Raw genomic sequence first — 19784 nt, 5'->3', positions numbered from 1 at the left:
TCGGTGGAGTTGACCGAAAACCCCATACCGAGCCCTTCAAAAGGCACGTGGGGCCGAACCTTCCTCTGAATCGCCGCGGCCGGCGCTCGCAGGCTCCAGGCTGGGCGCGATTTCCCCGGCGGGTGCAGCACCGGGGACGGTCCCACAGCGCCGGCCCTCCTGCCTCGTCATCGCTGCGTCTTTGGCCGGCGGGGCCCGGTCCCCGTCCGCGGCACTCCACGCCTCCGTCTCCGCGGGCGTGCGCGGGGCTCGGGAATCACCTCGGGAGCCCACTCAGCAGCGGGAGGGCGGGAGCGAGGAAAGCCCGGGCTCCCGCTTTAACCCCCGCGCTCAGCGGCATCCCCCTCCCCTCGGCGGCGGGGCCACAGGTACCTCCTCAGCCGCCTCAGCAGTTGGCGCTCAACTGGTGGGCAGGGCGTCCCGCCACCGCCGCCGCGTCCGCTCAGAGGCCCTTCAGAGCCGCGCTCCCGCCGCCCCGGCACCTGACTAACAGACTGACTGACCGAGCGACCCAAAGCCGCCGCCGCCGCCGCCACTGCCGCCGCGCACGCGCTCCAAGTCCGCCTCCGTCCCGGGGCTGCCCGCTGGGCGGGAACGCGACGCTGGAAGCCGCCCGCACCTGCCTGACTGACAGGCAGACCCCGGGATCGGGCCTCGTGCGGGCGCGCACGCGCACGCGCATCGCGCTCCTGCCGTCGGCCCCGGGGGCGGGACCGCGCGGCAGCGAGCGGGCGGGGGGCTCGTGGCGCGCGCGCCCCGCACCCGAGGGCTGCGGAGAGATATTTTGGGTGGCAGGAGGCCCCTCGTCATTTCCGCCGGGTAGCTGGTCGTGCCCGGGGCTTCACTCCCGCGCACGAGGCGAACGGGCAAGTTGGCTTCGGGAGTGCGGCGGCAGCGCCTTGCCTTAGCAGCGCGACCCTCGGCAGTGCAAGCCATGAACTGAAGCCCCGAAGGGACCGAGACCCGAGCGGAGTGTCCGAGCCACGGCTGCAGCCGCCACCTCAGCGGGGAGCGAGCAGAGCCGGCGCGGAGCCGCGACCCCGGCGCCTTTCCCTCCCCGTCGCCTCTCCCACCGCTGCTGCCCGCCGTTTCCTGCGAGACATTGCAGCCGCGAGACTCGATACACAAAAGCCTCCTCCTCCGCGCCGCCCGTCCAGCGAGGCAGCGACCAGCGAGGGGACCCCACCTGAGGGCGGCTCAGGCTGCTGAGTTCGTTTTGTGTCTGAGCTCCGAGCTCCGCGCCCCGCGCGGAACCGACCCCGTGCCCATGGCTCTGATCATGGAACCGGTGAGCAAATGGTCTCCGAGTCAAGTCGTGGACTGGATGAAAGGTAATGCCCGCTGTGCGGACGGCGAGGCGGCCCTGGGGCGCGGGGTCCCGGCGCGCGGGAGGGAAGGGTCGCCCGCCGCGGCCGAGCCCGCCATTGGGGCTGATCTTGGGGCGCCGAGGGCGGCGGGGGACCGCCGGGACTGATTGGGGCTCGGGATCCCGGTCTCCTATTGTCTCCAGCCAGTGGCTTCCCAGCTGGAGAGGGGCGCGGAGAGCGTGGAGGTGGCCGGCGCAACCCGATGGGAAGCTGGAAACACGGCGGCGGAATCCCTGTCTCCGCCTCCTGGCTACCCTCGCTACCCTCAGGCCGGGAGGATGTAGCGACCCTGGTTTTCCCCCCTCAGGGAGGAGGCCCCAGGGACTGTCGCCCCTTCCTCCGGCCCCTTTGTTCCTGGGAATCCTGACACCCCCTTGGCGGCCGCCCCTGCCAACTGCCTTTTCTTGCGCCAACTCTCCCGGCAACTTTTAAGCCCACATAATGGGGTCAGGACTCGGCCGCAGGGGTTTGGATCCGTGAAGCTCACCCTCTTCCCCAGGTTGGGCTGAGGATGCTCGAGGGATGCTTTACTTTGGAGGAGAGGAAAACATGCTTCCCCCGGGACAGCATTTGCGCTGGTGTCTGTGGCTCCCTCCTGTGCATCCCCCCTCCACCCTCACCCCGCATCCTCTGCCTCCTCCTCTTCTGACCGCTTGAGGCTTTGCATCTTAAGGCTTTTTACTGGGGGCTCGACCCAAGAGATGATGCACATTCAAGTGCCCCCTCATTTCTTCCATCTTGAAGACGCTCCCCTTTTTTCCCCTGCAGTTTCTAATAACCATACTTAATTTATTCGCCCTCCTAATCTCAAACGTGGGCTTTTTCTCTAGTCCCTGGTCTTTCCTGCCTCACTATCTCCCTCTGTTGTCTGAGTTAAGGGGCCTGTAGAGGACCCCCTCCTCACGACCACTGCACCGCCTCCCATCCTCAAGATTCCTAAGATTTGGGGAATGCTGACGGGGGATGGACGGGATGGGAAAAAAAAAACGATTCCGCGCTACACTTGGGAGATGTTAGAGCTTTGCCCGTGGTTATTCTTAGGCACAAGCTCTGGGTAGATTAGTCAGGGACCAAGGCTTATCATTTGAAAATGCCCGTTCCGAAGATGGGGGAGCCCCTTCTTAGGGCTTGCTTAGCACTCAGACTTTCTAAGCTTAAGGTACTTTAGAACGAAAGGTAGGGTGATTGGAAGGGATAGAGAACGACAGGGGGAAACTCAAATTTTTTTTTTCTTTTTTCCCTGAGCCTTTTCTGCCTCTTGTTCTTGTGGATTTTCCTTTATCCATTTGCTTTCCTGTTATGCCTTTACTTGGCTCCTTTATTCTTCATTTACTTCGTTTTTCTTTTCTAATATGTGGAAAGTGCTTTGTAACTGCAAAGCACAGTACAAATGAGTGTATTGACTTAAATCGAGTTTATTATTTATCGACTGCCCCCCTGTGTTCGGTGAATTGTGCTAAGGTGCCATGGGTGCCATGACTAAGACAAAGTCCTGCAGTGGCTCTTTTTTTTTTTTTCCTGCAGCTTCTTGTCTTCTCATATTTGCTATTGAAATTCCACTCTCCCAGATTCCCATCAATTTTAATCCCCTTTGGAGTGTCAGATGCAGACAAACATCTGTCTTCTCTGTTTCTCAGTCATGGAAGAAAGAGCCAGAGTACATGCAAGAAGCAAGAATGCTTAATTAAAATCCTTTCTTTGAATTTGCCTATAAGATTACTTTAGTTTCCGTCTTGTTACTGAAGTACTCAAAGAAAAGCTGTCTTGGCTCCATGGGAGTCAGATTACCTTCAGAGACTACCTCTCACAAATTCCCATGATGCTTGTAGTGAGTGCTGCATACTCCATCTTCTTCACCTCCCACCTTCCCAGTACATTTCTGAGGTTTCCCCTCTCTCTACACTTTAGGTCCACTGAAGCATACAGAACATATGATGTACATATTCTGACACACATCATTAGTTTCTCAGTACACTAGTCCTTTAAAAATCTCTCCAGCCTAAAATGCAGCTTCTTTGAGGTTGAACTGACATCAGTTGCTGTGCTTTTAAGTGATTGTTATATTTAAGTTGAATAATTTATTTTCCTACCTGTTGGTGACACATTTTAGCGCTATTTGACAAAACAGAATTCATGTATCTTTGTATACATTAAAGCGGAAGAGAATCACTGATGTATCTGTATATTTCAAGTCCCAAACTGCTTATTGCTGAAATTCCCATAATCTTCATATAAATTTGATTGCAAATACCATTGGAAAATAAGGTTTAAAAAAGTAGTTGGATGAAATGAACATTTCCTCAAATTAATTAAGGTAACTTACACTGTTACCTTAATTAATCCCTCCCACTCTTTTCCCCAAATAAACTTTATAAAATACACTTTAAAAATACTTTTCACCCTTTCTTCAGATGCACTAATGTTTAAAACTCAATTTAGGCTGTAGCTTTGGAATGGCTAAATCTCATTTAGTGTTGTATGTAGTGTTATATAGGCAGGACCAAAGCATGAATAGGACTTTCGAACAACTGTAGCATTGTGGGAGTTCTTTAAAAACATGCTTCTAATGTGACAGTTTCATCATCCTTAACATTTAAAGCATATATATAGCATATGGTTTCACGTGGTCACAATTGTAGATAGTTATAACTCTCTTTAGTAAGGTATATGCTTTATGTTCTTTCTAGGCTATTTTTTTTCTTCACTAAACAGGAAATGAACCACTAAGCATATAAAAATAGCATGGCCATGTATTTAATGCTTCCAGACAATTATAGAAGTGCTATAGAAACTCAGTCAGCAGAGCGGGAAATGAAAGGAAAAACTCCTGGCTGACAAGATTATTAAGCTTTGATAGAATAATTCAAGTTTAATTATGAAGGACCATATATACATTGCAATTTACTTTGATTTATTTCTTTTTATTAAAATATATTTCAGGACACCTAAGTATTAATCTGTGTTAATTGAGTGCTATGAGGAAATACTTCCATATTTTTTGCTCACTCCCAGCTTCACTATTTGTAAAATCCAATACTCATTGGATTTTCTGCTGACAATGAAAATTTGGTATGAGACAGTGTCAATGTTAGTTCCAGTAAATATATGAACTCCTCATGAGTCAGTAAAATAAGCATTTATGTCCCATATTATCCTGATAGTACTTCACACAATCTGGAAATGTCTCATAGCCTTCAAAATTAATTTAAAAAATGAATTTTATAAAAATATTTTTTGAGAAAATCAAATACACATTGTTTGAAACTAACCTTTTTCAGTTGGAAATTGCATTCAGTCCTCTTGTAGTTTTGACAAAATTTTAAAACCAAATCCTTTTTTACAGTAAATAAAAACAAAGCAGTTATTGGAAAAAGGTACAAAAGTAGGTCAGTACAGTAACTGTTTCTAATTTTTGCTTAGTCTATTACTCTAAAGTACATTATTTCTCAGCTCCTGTCTGTTCACTTGCAGTGCCTGGAAATATTTCATAATCTGCAGTTGCTTGAGTCTACTTTTTTTGCCCTCTGAAATATAACAAAAACCCCTAAACAAGTTAGGACCCCTATTACTAGTTTTATTACTCATTTTCCTTATCCATGTCACACCCAATGATTCCAGTTTTTTTATCACACCTTTTCTGACTTTTGAAATTCTTTCATAATATCCGTATGACTAAGATAAAGTTATTTTCCTGGACCAGCTCCCTTTATGACATTTTCCCAGTGATCTTTAATCCTTTTCTGGATCAAATAAAATGGATTATTGTTTTCAGAGTCAACCAACAGGCCCCACTTTGCTGATCTTCTCTTATGGTCTCTGTGACTTAGTTTCATCCACTCTTGTGTTATTGTGATTCCTAAAATAGTCTATATTTTTAAGATAGCCTCTTAAACCATCCCACAATTAACTGCTCTGGTCTTTCCTGTTTACTATAAACCATTTTCTTTAAGAAGCATTCACTGACTTCTAATTTCTGTCTGATGACTCAGCCTTCTTGAGGATAGAAAATGAAATACATTATTTTAGGTCTTAAAACATAGATAAAGCCGTTTTGTATACAGCTCTAAAAAAGAGGAAAATACAGTGATGAAATAAGCTCTATTTAGTATAAAAGTGTAAATGCTCTAAGGGAAAATGTGCCTGGTAACAGAAAGCAGTTTCGACAGGTACAACGCTCTTTAGTAATTTCTTTTCCCCCTCATAGGACCAGACCTGAAGTTGAAATTTATCTTAATCAGGAAAATGTCAAAATTTTGAGTTAACTGTCTTGAGAGAGAGATCGGAAATAATTTTCTGACAGGAATTTGAAAAGTATACACCATAAGGGGAAAAAATATGTTCAATGACCAAATTGGTGCTATCACCTCTATTTGAAAAATTAATTTTTTTTCCCCAATTGCAATGTGACTAGGTAGTAACCAACAGTTACCTGCTTTGGATTTGGCATTTTGGGAACAGAAATTCTTGTCATTTTATACAAAGAGGAAGTTTACCTTATATAGATATAAGATATATAGATATATAGAGTTGAGTTCACAAGAAACATTTTATTTATAGTGTCATTAACATTCGCTCCTTAAGGTAACACTCATAGTGCACAGTAGGAAAAATAGTATATTTATGTAGATATATTCTAGTACTTATATATTATTTACATAGTCTTTCAGCGTGGAAGGTTCTTTAATGGATGGATTTAAATAATTCCCTGCTTTGAAGAAATTAGTCTCTGTAAGGGATGGCAGTGACATTGACAAACCTTTGCCAAGACAGAGATAGGTCCCAATTAGTACATTTGGTAAATTTTAAGAGTTTGAATGTGCATACAAGCACGAGTGGAAAGAGAAGATGATGATTTTAGTAAGTCAGGAAAGAATCTATGAGGTAGCTGGGGTTTTCGCAACTGTTTAAGCAGTTTATTTAATTAAGGTATATTCTAAGAGGGATGTATTCTAAATGTAGAAGCACATCAGCAGACTGTAGAGTTGAGATAGGGTGATTAACCAGAGGGGTTGTGTCTAGGTTTGTCTGGTTGAAGGAGAAAGGTGGGCAGTAGAGGGAAAGTGAGGGAGGAGCATGAGTAGGTGGCACAAAAGTACAAGAACAAATCTGCATTTCACAAAGACAATAAAACTCTCATCGTGTCCTGAGTTTAAATAAATACCACATTATAAAACTTTGGCTGCCAAAAATAAGCCCACAAAGAATGTGTATTGAATTGGTACAGCTGTTTCAAATCTGTTTCTCAGGAATAATTTGGAAATAATGTTAAAATGAGTTATTTTGAAGATTAATTACATCATTAACATTATGTTGTTGGATATTTAGAAATTTACTGATCCAAATTCTTACATGAAGAATGAAGATGGGCTTTTAAATGTTGACATTGTTCTTAAAACAATGATAAATTATCATTTTCATTTATAGCAGAGTGACCTCTGATTAGGACTACTTTTAGCTTTCTCTGTGACTTCCCTCATGTTTAAGGTTTATTGTGAAAGCTGAAGTACTAACTTCTACAAAGAGTCCTAGAAGGATGGATCATCTGTAATGATTTAAAGGTGGGGGCGAGGAAGGGTAAGTAATTTGGGGAAAAAAATGGAATCTAAAGTTTTATGTTTTATAAGTTTGTCATATTTTAGTGTCTGGCTGAAGAACAGCCAGTGTAGTCTTAGCATTCAGTGAGTGAATTCAGTTTTCATACATAGCATAGGCCCGTGCTCCCCAAAATGGTATGTTTCTATGGTTGTGGAAGTCAAATGATCAAAAAAAGCCAAAGAGTTGATTTTTGCTAAGTATTGTAGAACATTATTTTTACATTAAAACAAACATATATTATATTCATGCTATAGAAAGCAAAATTGGCAGGATTTTAAAGATGAGACCAGAGGCTTAACAGGAATCTTAAGCTTGCAGCAGGCTGTTTAAAGCTGCATTTCCCAAACCTCCCAGGGTTATGAGTGTACTCCATTTAGCAATTATGGATACATCAGTGGAAAAGTTTGAGAAGTGGTGGTTGGGTTTAGAAAAGGTAAAATTTATGTACTCTGCTTCTTCTTTTTCTCCTATGTCAAGGGTCAAAATAAATTTTCAGTCAAGGTCATGATAATTATAGCATCTTTGTTGTATTCATAAAACTGTAGTCAGAATGAACTTCTTAAGAATGATTCTCTTCTGATCCTACCCTTTCACTTCTCACTCACCCCGCCCCAATTTAAAAATTTTAATGATTTCTCACTGTTTTGAGGAAAAAGTCCTCAAAATAGCCTATAAGACCTTTGAAAGTTTGGCTGTTGCCTATGCGGTTAAACCTCATTGCTAGCACCAGCTCCACTGGCCTTCTTTCAGTCCTGTTTACCCTGCCCTTGAGCCTTTGCACTTTTTCTTCACCCAGTTAAGTCCTGCTCATCTTTCAGATCTCAGGCCTCCCATCCTCCACCTTAGAAAAGCCTTCCTGAATCCCCAGATCACAGCAGATCCTCAGTTACCTGTTATCTTATTGCCTTGTATATCTTCTTTGTTCCATTTGCCATTTTTACGTTGATTTGTGTGGTTATTTGATGAGGGCAGGGAACCCATCTTTTTGCATTACAGTGCATAAGAAAATATCTGGTGAAAAGTAGGCACTCAGGAAATATTTGCTGAGTAAACGAATAAATAAATTTATTCACAGATTACTGATCTGTGGGCAAATCTGCTTTCCTAAATGGCAGTTCACGTAAAGGCTCTTATTAATACAACGCTCTAATGGATACTTCAGAGACAAAGTGTATACTGTGTGCCAGAATACAGTGGAAATAGAGTTGCTTTGTCTATTTTTCATAGTTGTGTTGCTGTCTAGTCAATTCAGTATTCCAAATCATGGTTTAGATTTATTTTGTTAAGAATTAATAATTTTAATGAATCTATAACACTTCTGTGTTTATGCTCTAAATATTATTTGCTGATAATCATTTAATAGGCCAACAGAGTAGGCAAACTTCTGCTTAAAAAATGAAAACATACCCCTTTTCTTAAGCATTTTTTTTCTTTCATACAAATTTTCTAATTGTTTCTTCATTTTGGTGTTTCTAAAGGAACTCTATATATTTTGGAATGTTGATAGAATGAAATTGAAAGAAAATGCCTTAAATTTGTCCTCTTAAAAATTTTTTAAAAAGTTCAAATAAGAAATTAAAATTTATTTTTCTGTTGTGAGAAGAAAATGCATTGTATTTGTTAATTTGGAGGATAAAATGAAAAAAAGCCCTTTAGCTTAATGAGAACCATTATCTTCTCTATTATATTTAATATTGAATTTACATTTTTATTAATAGGAATAAAATTAAGATATTTATACTTGCATCTTAAGTTTAGCATTTCTCTATATTTTTTCATCTCTCACTTTGATTTTGAAAAATGAATTTTAATTTTTTAAGCCAAATATAAATTTATTTGGACGGGATGATTTGGGAGAATGGCATTGAAACATGTATAATATCATATTTGGACTAATTTTTTTGAAGAGTGTTCATTAAGAATCTATATAGGAAGTTACTGTAAAGCATAACTTGTTGAATACAGGTGCCTCGTGGACTTTTTGTGAATTACATGCTACTGGATAATCACTAGTAGGCAAGTTACAGAGATTTTTCTAATGAAATGTGTCCCTCCACCCAGATTTAGGATTGTTAAAGCATAAGTCAGAATAAGTGAAATTTTTAAGACTTTAACATAACTTTGCCTGTTAACTCTTAATAAAACAACACCTTCAGGCTTCAATGTCCTAGTTAGTACTGCAAACCAAGGATTGCAATTGTGCCCTGATTTGAATTACAAATAACCATTAAACATGCTAGAATTTTTTTTAACTTGAAAGATGTATTTAATTTCTTGTTCAATTTCAATTTAAATTACAATCATTAATTCTAATAGAAGTTTCATTATCTTAATCTTACTCTTGCAATTTCAGGAAAGAAAGGGTTGTGGGTATTTGCATAAATTCATTGAATTTTAAATTTTACTAAAGTACAATAACTACTGTTTTAGTTGTCTGCATTCATCTATTGAATAATTAGTCACAACATAAAATTGTTTTAAAAACCAAGATTTATTAAATAAACCAAAACTCACAATGGCATTAATGTATCCTAGTTTGCCACAGTAAAAACATTGTTACATAACTAATATCAAATGTAGCATACTTGTCTGTTTTATATTTATTTAATGTTAATGTTCTTGGAAATTAGTCTTATTAGGTAGGTTGAATCATCTTCTAATAAGATGATAGAGAAGAGGAAAATTTGTTACTTGCTTTTAAAGTGTTAACCAGTATCCTTTTGTGTGTTTGAACTATTTATTTTGTTTTAGCTATATCTGCTATTTTTAAAATGGGCTGGGAACATGGTTTCTGAAGTAATATCTACAAAAAATCAATAGAAGGCAGACTTAGATCCTGAATTTTACTTTTTTCCAACTTGTTTACCAAAGATTACCAAAGAATCTGTTTTTTAGCAAGATGTTCAGTTCAGTTCAGTCGCTCAGTCACGTCCGACTCTTTGCGACCCCATGAATTGCAGCACGCCAGGCCTCCCTGCCCATCACCAAGTCCCGGAGTTTACCCAAACTCATGTCCATCGAGTTGGTGATGCCATCCAGCCATCTCATCCTCTGTCGTCCCCTTCTCTTCCTGCCCCAATTCCTCCCAGCATCAGTCTTTTCCAATGAGTCAACTCTTCGCATGAGGTGGCCAAAGTATTGGAGTTTCAGCTTCAGCATCAGTCCTTCCAATGAACACCCAGGACTGATCTTTAGATGGACTGCTTGGATCTCCTTGCAGTCCAAGGTACTCTCAAGAGTCTTCTCCAACACCACAGTTCAAAAGCATCAATTCTTCGGTGCTCAGCTTTCTTTATAGAGTCCAACTCTCACATCCATACATAGCAACTGGAAAAACCATAGCCTTGACTAGGCGAACCTTCGTTGGCAAAGTAATGTCTCTGCTTTTTAATATGCTGTCTAGGTTGGTCATAACTTTCCTTCCAAGGAGTAAGCGTCTTTTAATTTCATGGCTGCAGTCACCATCTGCAGTTATTTTGGAGCTCCAAAAAATAAAGTCTGACACTGTTTCCCCATCTATTTGCCATGAAGTGATAGGACCGGATGCCATGATCTTAGCTTTAAGCCAACTTTTTCACTCTCCTCTTTCATCAAGAAGCTTTTTAGTTCCTCTTCACTTTCTGCCATAAGGGTGGTGTCATATGCACATCTGAAGTTATTGATATTTCTCCCGGCAATCTTGATTCCAGCTTGTGCTTCTTCCAGCCCAGCGTTTCTCATGATGTACTCTGCATATAAGTTAAATAAGCAGGGTGACAATATACAGCCTTGACGTACTCCTTTTCCTATTTGAAACCAGTCTGTTGTTCTGTGTCCAGTTCTAACTGTTGCTTCCTGACCTGCATATAGGTTTCTCAAGAGGCAGATAAGGTGGTTTTAGACGTGTACTAAGTTTATTAATTAAAAACCTTTTAAGTACTGGTTTTAAATAATTATGCTGAATGAGTAATTTCAACATTAGGTGAATTCTCATTATAATTTTGGTATGTTTTATATGTGTATGTGGGAGTTTATTTCATATACATTTTCCCCCAACTATCCATATTATTTTCAAAATGTTTGATAGTTCTGGGGACTTGTGGGTTTTTTCCACTTGACTGTGCAGAAAGTTCATATTTTAATTTTGTGTAATTCACTTATATTTTGACTATGCAAACGAGCTACTAAGCTATTAAAATATATAAAACAAGAGAAAGTGTTACAGAATTGCTGGTGCTCAAAATAGACATTATAGTCCAGTTTCTAGTTTTCCTCCCTGCTTTCCAGAGCCTATATGGAAAAACCAAGTTCAGTTTGGTGGAAGACAACACATGGATGGCAAGGCTAGGTGCTTCTTCCCCGCTTCCCTCTGTATTGGTGATATTGTGAGTTTTGCGACAGTCTCTGTTGGCACCAGCTGTGCATTAAATTAATGGCAGCTTTCCTTATCTAGAAAGCTACTCCCTTCTAGAGGCTTTCATTGGGATGTTGAATTGTCAAAGCAGAGAGAAGCTTATTTCTATGGAATATTTAGAGCTAGATAATTTGTCTTTCTCCTTGGTTGCTCCTTGCAAGAAACTTCTTCCAAGCTTGCTCCTTGGAAGCTTGCTTCTTCTCCAAGCTTGCTCCTTGGAAGAAAAGCTATGACCAGCTTAGACAGCATATTAAAAAGCAGAGACATTACTTTGCCAACAAAGGTCCATCTAGTCAAAGCTATGGTTTTTCCAGTCGTCACGTATGGATGTGAGAGTTGGACTATAGAGAAAGCTGTGTGCTGAAGAATTGATGCTTTTCAACTGTGGTGTTGGAGAAGACTCTTGAGAGTCCCTTGGATAGCAAGGAGATCCAACCAGTCAATCCTAAAGGAAATCAGTCCTAAATATTCATTGAAAGGACTGATGTTGAAGCTGAAACTCCAATACTTTGGCCAACGGATGCGAAGAACTGACTCTTCATTGGAAAAGACTCTGATCCTGGGAAAGGTTGAAGGCAGGAGGAGAAGGGTATGACAGAGGATGAGATGATTGGATGGCATCACCAACTTGATGAGACATGAGTTTGAGCAAGCTCTGGGAGTTGGTGATGGACCGGGAAGCCTGGCATGCTACAGTCCATGGGGTTGTAAAGAGTTGGACACAACTGAGTGACTGAACTGAACTGAATTTGTCTTTCTAATCTGTCCCTGGATATAATGTTTTAAGTCTATTTATGATAAAAACTCGGAGAAGGAAATGGCACCCCACTCCAATACTCTTGCCTGAAAAATCCCGTGGATGGAGGAGCCTGGTAGGCTGCAGTCCATGGGGTCGCTAAGAGTCAGACACGACTGAGCGACTTCACTTTCACTTTTCACTTTCATGCACTGGAGAAGGAAATGGCAACCCACTCCAGTGTTCTTGCCTGGAGAATCCCAGGGACGGGAGAGCCTGGTGGGCTGCCGTCTCTGGGGTCGCACAGAGTCGGACACGACTGAAGCTACTTAGCAGCAGCATGATAAAAACTTGTTAACTCAGATTCCATTTATGTGATGTTTGTGATCAATTTGAGTAGGTTCCCACTGAAATTTACTTTTGACCTGTGAAGAAAGGGCTTGCTGATCAATCTAATAATGTAATCAAGATTGGAAAGAAATTGTTTGACCTTGGAGGATGCGGTGTTTTCAAGTATCGTACTTTGCCAGGAGCCGTTTCTATACTGAAGATATTCAAGCTAGAAATGAGTTATATTTTTAGTTAGAATTTAGCATGATTGGCTGGAGTCATGGTTTTTTACTTTTTTGGTATATTTTTGCAAACATCCTATAGTACAGCTTGGTTCTTCCCCTCATTCGGACATGTTAGGAAGGTCTCATGCATTTCACATCTATTAGTAGTAGTAGTATTAAAAGTGAAATAAAGGACAGTTGTTAACACCCTTTTTCCTGATAAGTTACAGAAAAGTTAAGTAGCTCAACAAAGATGTGCAGCTGTCAATAGCTAGGACATGGAAGGAACCTAGATGTCCATTGGCAGACAAATGGATAAGAAAGCTGTGGTACATATACACAATGGAATATTACTCAGCTATTAAAAAGAATGAGGTAGATGAAACTGGAGCCTATTATACAGAGTGAATTAAGTCAGAAAGAAAAGCACCAATACAGTATATTAACACATATATATGGAATTTAGGAAGATGGTAACGATGACCCTGTATGCAAGACAGCAAAAGAGACACAGATGTAAAGAACAGACTTTTGGACTCTGTGGGAGAAGGCAAGGATGGGATGATTTGAGAGACTAGCATTGAAATGTGTATATTACCATATGTGAAATAGATCGCCAGTCCAGGTTCGATGCATGAGACAGGGTCCTCAGGGTTGGTGCACTGGGATGACCCTGAGGGGTGGGATGGGGAGGGAGGTGGGAGGGGGGTTCAGGATGGGGGACACATGTGTACCCGTGACTGATTCATGTCAATGTATGGCAAAAGCCACTACAATATTGTAAAGTAATTAGCCTCCAATTAAAATTAATTAATTAATTTAAAAAAAGATGTGCAGCTGTAATTAGATTGAACATTAACTCTTTTTTCTGCCTACTGGATTGGACTTATACTTTTGTGAATGAAGAACAGAGTTCAAGTTTATACATAATTATCTTCAGGCTTAACTTTTTAAAGTTGCCTGAATTTTCTACCTTTTAAAAATTGGCACAACTAGGTTGCTAAGAGTCGGACATGACTGAGCAACTTCACTTTCACTTTTCACTTTCATGCATTGGAGAAGGAAATGGAAACCCATTCAAGTGTTCTTGCCTGCAGAATCCCAGGGATGGGGGAGCCTGGTGGGCTGCCGTCTATGGGGTCGCTCAGAGTCAGACACGACTGAAGCGACTTAGCAGCAGCAGCAGTATATATTATAAAGAGTACTTTGAAATCAGATGCCTGGCTTAGTTATATTGAGGCTCCATTACTTCCTAGCTATGTGATCTTAGGGAGAGTTTAAGTGACTTGCCAGATTTTCTCATTTTTGTTAAATAGGGGCGAAAATATTATGCACCTCATAGGGTTGTGGTATGCTTAAAACAATACTTAGTATATACCGAGTGCATGATAAATGTCAGTTTTTTTTTTTTTAATTAAGGAGGAAGTTTAATTCTATTGGTAATCTTTAGAGGCAGAACTGTTAATAGATAATATTTATTGACTGTGTACTATATAGCATGTCCTGTGCTAGGTGCTTTTCCTGCATCATCTTATGCTTATCCTAACCCTGAAAGGTTGGAATTATCCCTGTTTTACGGATGAAGAAACTTTTTTTTAGAAACTGAGTCACTTTGCCCTATATATCCAAATGTTTATCCAGCAAGTTTTCAATAAATATTTTGAGGAATGAATAAACATTAAGTGCAAGAAGCAGAGTTTGAATGAATTTCTAACTGGTTCTGAAACATAATATGTTTACCTTGCCTTTCTACCAGAGGTAGATGTGACATGAGAGGAATCCTGGGAATCCTTGCAAAAAGGTGGATGTCCTCTCCATCAGACCTACTTTCTTTAGTGTGTGATAAGGTGGGCTGTGGTTATTGAGTTCTCTTGACCTCTGTAGGAGTGTATGTGTGTCGTTTGTTTGGTGGTGGTAGTTTTTACTCAAGACTTTAGCCAGTGACAAAAATGCCACATATATGACTATAGTATTGGTGACATCTGTTGTTTCTTTTTGGCTGCACTGTGTAGCATGTGGGACCTTACTCCCTGACCAGGGATTGAACTTGTGCCCCCTGCAGTGGAAGTGCAGAGTCTTAACTACTGGACCACCAGAGAAGTCCTTCATCTTTGTTATTTTTAAGTGTACTCCAGGAGTTTGATATTCTCCTCTTCTGAGTGTGGTGGTGGTGGTGGTTTAGTCACTAAGTCATGTCCGACTCTTAAGACCCCATGGGCTATAGCCCCTCTGTCCATGGGATTTTCCAGGCAAGAATACTGGAGTGGATTGCCATTTCCTTCTCCAGGGGATCTTCCTTACCCAGGAATTGAACCCAGGTCTCCTGCATTGCAGGCAGATTCTTTACTGACTGAGCTATGAGGGAAGTGACCTAGGCTAAAGATCTGCTTTAGGATACTACTATCACCAGCCCTGGAGAAGGAATTGGCAACCCACTCCAGTATTCTTTCCTGGAGAATTCCATGGACAGTGGAGCCTGGCGGGCTGCAGTCCATAAGGCCACAAAGAGTCAGATACAACTGAGCAACTAACATTTTCAACACTGATTAACAACCCAGTGCTGAGATGTTTTATTCTGAAAGAATTGCTAATGAAAGTGCATGGTACCTCATGAAAAAGGATGCTCAACATCACTAAGCATCAGGGAAATGCAAATCAAAACCTCAATGAGTTATCACCTCACACCTTTCAAAATGGCTGTTATCAAAAATACCACAAATAATAAATATTAGCGAGGATGTGGAGAAAGGGGAATCCTAGATCACTCTTGGTAGGAATGTAAATTGGCACAGCACTGTGTAAAACAATATGGAGATTCCTCAAAAAATTAAATTGATAGAACTATTATATGACCCAGCAATTTTACTCTTGGATATATATCTGAAAGAAATGAAAATACTAATTAAAAATATACGTGTGCCCCAGCATTCATAACAGCATTATTCACAATAGCTAAGATATGGAAGCAATTATGTGTCCATCAACAGGTGAGTGGATAAAGAAGATACAGTATACACACACATATACACACACAATGGAATATTACTCAGCCATAAAAAGGAATGAAATTTTGCCATTTGCAACAATATGAATGGATCTAGAGGGTATTGTGCTTAATAAAGTAAGTCAGACAGAGAAAGACTCACTTGAAAGTGCATGTTTTCACTTATGTATGGAATTTAAAAAATAAAATAAATGAATATAACAAAAGCAGGAACAAACTCAGATACATAGAACAAACTAGTGGGTTACCAGTGGGGAGAGGAGTCAGAGGAAGGACTGATAGGGGAAAGGGATGTATGAGATAAAATAAGCTACAAGGATGTAATATATGACACAGAGAATATAGCCATTATTTTATAATTCCTCTAAATGGAATATAATCTGTAAAAATACTGAATCACTATGTTGTACACCTGAAATTAATATAGCATTGTAAATCAACTATACTTTAATAAAAAAATAATAATAATAAATTTTACTTGTACTAGGGCTACCCTGGTGGCTCAGCTGGTAAAGAATCCGCCTGCAATGTGGGAGACCTGGGTTCGATCCCTGGGTTGGGAAGATACTCTGGAGAAGGGAAAGGCCATCCATTCCAGTATTCTGGCCTGGAGAATTCCATGGACTGTATAGTCCATGGGTTGAAAGAGTAGGACACAAATGAGTGACTTTAACTTACTTATACTTTGAGTAGTATGGATAAACATCTAGAGTATTTTTAAATATATTTAATATGTTGTTATAAATTAAAGAAAAAAATCACCCCTCCCCTAGAAGTAATGGTGCCTATAGTAGATGTTCCTAAGGAGTATTACATTTTACTACAAATACAGACATACCTTGGAGATAATGTGGGTTTGGTTCTAGACCATAGGAATACAGCAAATATTGCAATAAATTGAGTCACATGAATTTTTTGGTTTCCTGTGCTCAGTTGTGTCTGACTCTTTGCAACCCCCTGGAATGTATGTAGCCTACCAGGCTCCTCTGTTTGTGGAATTCTCCAGGCCAGAGTACTGGAGTGGGTTGCCATTTCCTCCTCCAAGGGATCTTCCCGACCCAGGGATCAAACCCTGGTCTCCTTCATTGCAGGCAGATTCTTTACTGTCTGAGCCACTAGGCATAGTGAATCCCAAAAAAAAACCTTACATGCTGGAGAAAATTTAATTGTTATGTATCAAAAAATCTATTGTGAAATCACTGTTAAATACAGAGTGGTGAAGTTGAGCTAAAGATGTTTCATCAATTGAATACTTGTATTATACAATGGTACTGATAGGTACCATTACCTCAGATATGCAGATGACACCACCCTTATGGGAGAAAGTGAAGAAGAACTAAAAAGCCTCTTGAGGAAAGTGAAAGAGGAGAGTAAAAAAGTTGGTTTAAAATGCAACATTCAGAAAACTAAGATCATGGCCTCCGGTCCCATCACTTCATGGCAAATAGATGGTGAGACAATGGAAACAGTGACAGACTTTATTTTGGGGGAGCTCTAAAATCACTGCAGATGATGATTGCAGCCATGAAATTAAAAGACGCTTGCTCCTTTGAAGAAAAGCTCTGACAAACCTAGACAGCATACTAAAAAGCAGAGACATTACTTTACCAACAAAGGTCTGTCTAGTCAAAGCTATGGGTTTTCCAGTCGTCATATATGGATGTGAGAGTTGGACTATAAAGAAAGCTGAGCGCCAAAGAATTGATGCCTTTGAACTGTGGTATTGGAGAAGACTCTTGAGAGTCCCTTGGACTGCAAGGAGATCAACCAGTCCATCCTAAAGGAAATCAGTCCAGGGTGTTCATTGGAAGGACTGATGCTGAAGCTGAAATTCCAATGCTTTGGCCACCTAATGTGAAGAACTGACCTCTTGGAAAAGACCCTGATGCTGGAAAGACTGAGGGCAGGAAGAGAAGGGGATGACAGAGGATGAGATGGTTGGATGGCATCACCGACTCAATGGACGTGGGTTTGGGTGGACTCCGGGAGTTGGTGATGGACAGGGAGGCCTGGCGTGCTGCGGTTCATGGGGTCACAAAGAGTCAGACCCGACCGAGCGGCTGAACTGAACTGAACTGAATGATAGCTAAAGTTGCACCCATATTATGTTTTTAAATGATACATGTGGTTTTGCATGTGTATGTAAAATATATGTTCTAGCATGTATTTTTGAAACTTTAAACTTTGTCCAGCGTAGAAACAGAAACATAATATTTTCTATTTCTTTTTTGTTTTCCTTTAATAGAGTTGAGGTGAGTTTGCTTTAGGCTGGAAGTTTTAAAATAAGTGAAAACAACTTAAATTGTCCTTTGATTGTGGAGAGAATGATTTGAAGTCTCTCAGTTTTTATGAAAGCTACAATAGTCAGGACAATAGATATTTAAAAATTAACGTCAACTGTGAACTGTGGTAATTATCAACTATTTTCAAGTCGGCTTAATGTCCATTTGATTTTGTAAAGCATTTTTTCTCTCCTAATGTGCTCATTATCTTTGAAAATCCATACAAATTAAAATTAATTTTGTTTGGGTATGTTTTTGAGAATTCCATCACTTTCTTTGAAAAAGTTGACATTTGTGTTGATAAGTGGTAAAAGATAAACTTTTAAATACGGAAACACAATGAGTCTCCATCTCCATTAACTTTAAGATATGTCTAATGTTTAAACAACATGGTTTCTAATTTTGAGGTATCTTTTTGCAAATGAGGCTGTTCTGTCAGCGTGTTTTTACAATTGCGATCATCACACACAGAAATAATAAATACAGCAAAATAATACCTAGGGATCTACTAACATTTTTCTTTTTACTGATTTACCAGTAATAAGATCACAAAAAATTAAAGGCTGCTGTGTTTCTAAAAAATAAGGGCTTAAATATATATACATGATACATACCCCTACAACACTATTATTACACCAAAATTCATTTCTTAGTATTAAGGATCTAGTTCAAATTTCTAGTTTCATAAACATCATTAACATTTTTATAATTTTTTCCCCATAAATCAGGATCCAAATAAAGCTCACACATTGTAGTCTACCTTATTTTTTTCCTACATCAATCCTTTTGGATTCAGTAATCCCTTTATATGGCAGGCATTATTTAATGTCTCTTGAAGTAAAATTCATAGATAATAAAACCTACCTCTCCTACTATTAAAAAATTCACTGTAATGCCTTTAAGATAATTTAAAAACAATTTTTTTAAATAAAATAAGATAGGCTTTTATATATAAGTGCTTCTAATGACTCTACTAGAAAAAACCAATGTGTGCCTATTTATAATAAGAATGCCTGGATTTAAGCTAAGCAAGCAGTAAATTCAGAAGTTATTCCGTAAGTACAAGAAAATGGAAGAGCAGATGAATTGATAAACAATGGAATAAAAATAAGTATTAGAAGAAGTATCAGGATAGATGTACTTGATATGTCACTCTAATACTTTCTGTTCAACATTTATTGAAAGGAACCTCAGCTTTTTGGAGAAATGGTAGAATCTAGAGCTGAGGAGGGAAAATTTAAGATGAGTGTGGAGCATCTTTTGCCAGAAGGTAAGGAAGTGCTTAAAAAACACAATGATAAGAGCATGTCAAAGACTTGGAGCCCTTCTGAAAGAGCTGTCAGTGGCTGAAGCTGGAACAATTTGAGCAATGCAAGCAGTTTTGAATTTTAACTCAATGTATAATGTAAGTATTGAGTCTATACTGATGTAAATAAATATCTGGATAAACAAATGAGGGAGGAAAGAAAAAAATCTCCCATACAGATAATTTCAAATAATTTATGTAGAAACATCCCTCTCAAGGAAGTGACACATAACTCCACACTTTATGATCCTGAGCTCACTTGGTGACCTGTTCTGAAGACTAATGTGTGGGAAGGGAAAGTACAATTTCAGTGGACGAACCGAGTGAACTCTCTGTTCGCCACCCGATCACCGTTTGCATCATCAGTAATAAGTGATGTTCATCGCAAGTACTTTTGATATGATATGATGTGGTGAGAATGGCACCTGACCAATGTGGTCTTCTTCCCCAAAACCCACAATTCCAGTCTCAGTTCAGTTCAGTTGCTCAGTCATGTCTGACTCTTTGCGACCCAATGGACGGCAGCACGCTAGGCCTCCCTGTCCAT

At 40.3% G+C, this 19784-nt stretch overlaps 1 protein-coding gene across 5 annotated transcripts in view; it reads left to right on the top strand.

Moving 5' to 3' along the window:
• Positions 1-485: 485 nt before the first annotated feature.
• The window catches only part of CNKSR2 (connector enhancer of kinase suppressor of Ras 2), a 284773-nt gene continuing 265474 nt past the window's right edge, over positions 486-19784 (top strand). For 2 of the 5 annotated variants that reach the window (XM_005897733.3, XM_005897735.3), the window contains exon 1: positions 486-1331. In XM_005897733.3, the coding sequence (XP_005897795.1) occupies positions 1268-1331 (64 nt within the window). In that variant the 5' untranslated portion in view covers positions 486-1267. The remainder of the gene's footprint in view (positions 1332-19784) is intronic. The other 3 variants (XM_070365342.1, XM_005897734.3, XM_070365343.1) reach the window with 2 other exon arrangements.

The sequence above is a fragment of the Bos mutus genome, chromosome X (assembly GCF_027580195.1).
Source record: "Bos mutus isolate GX-2022 chromosome X, NWIPB_WYAK_1.1, whole genome shotgun sequence".
NCBI classification, from domain to species: domain Eukaryota; kingdom Metazoa; phylum Chordata; class Mammalia; order Artiodactyla; family Bovidae; genus Bos; species Bos mutus.
Note: the sequence above shows the minus strand (reverse complement) of the source record. Positions and strands in the feature narration are given on the sequence as shown.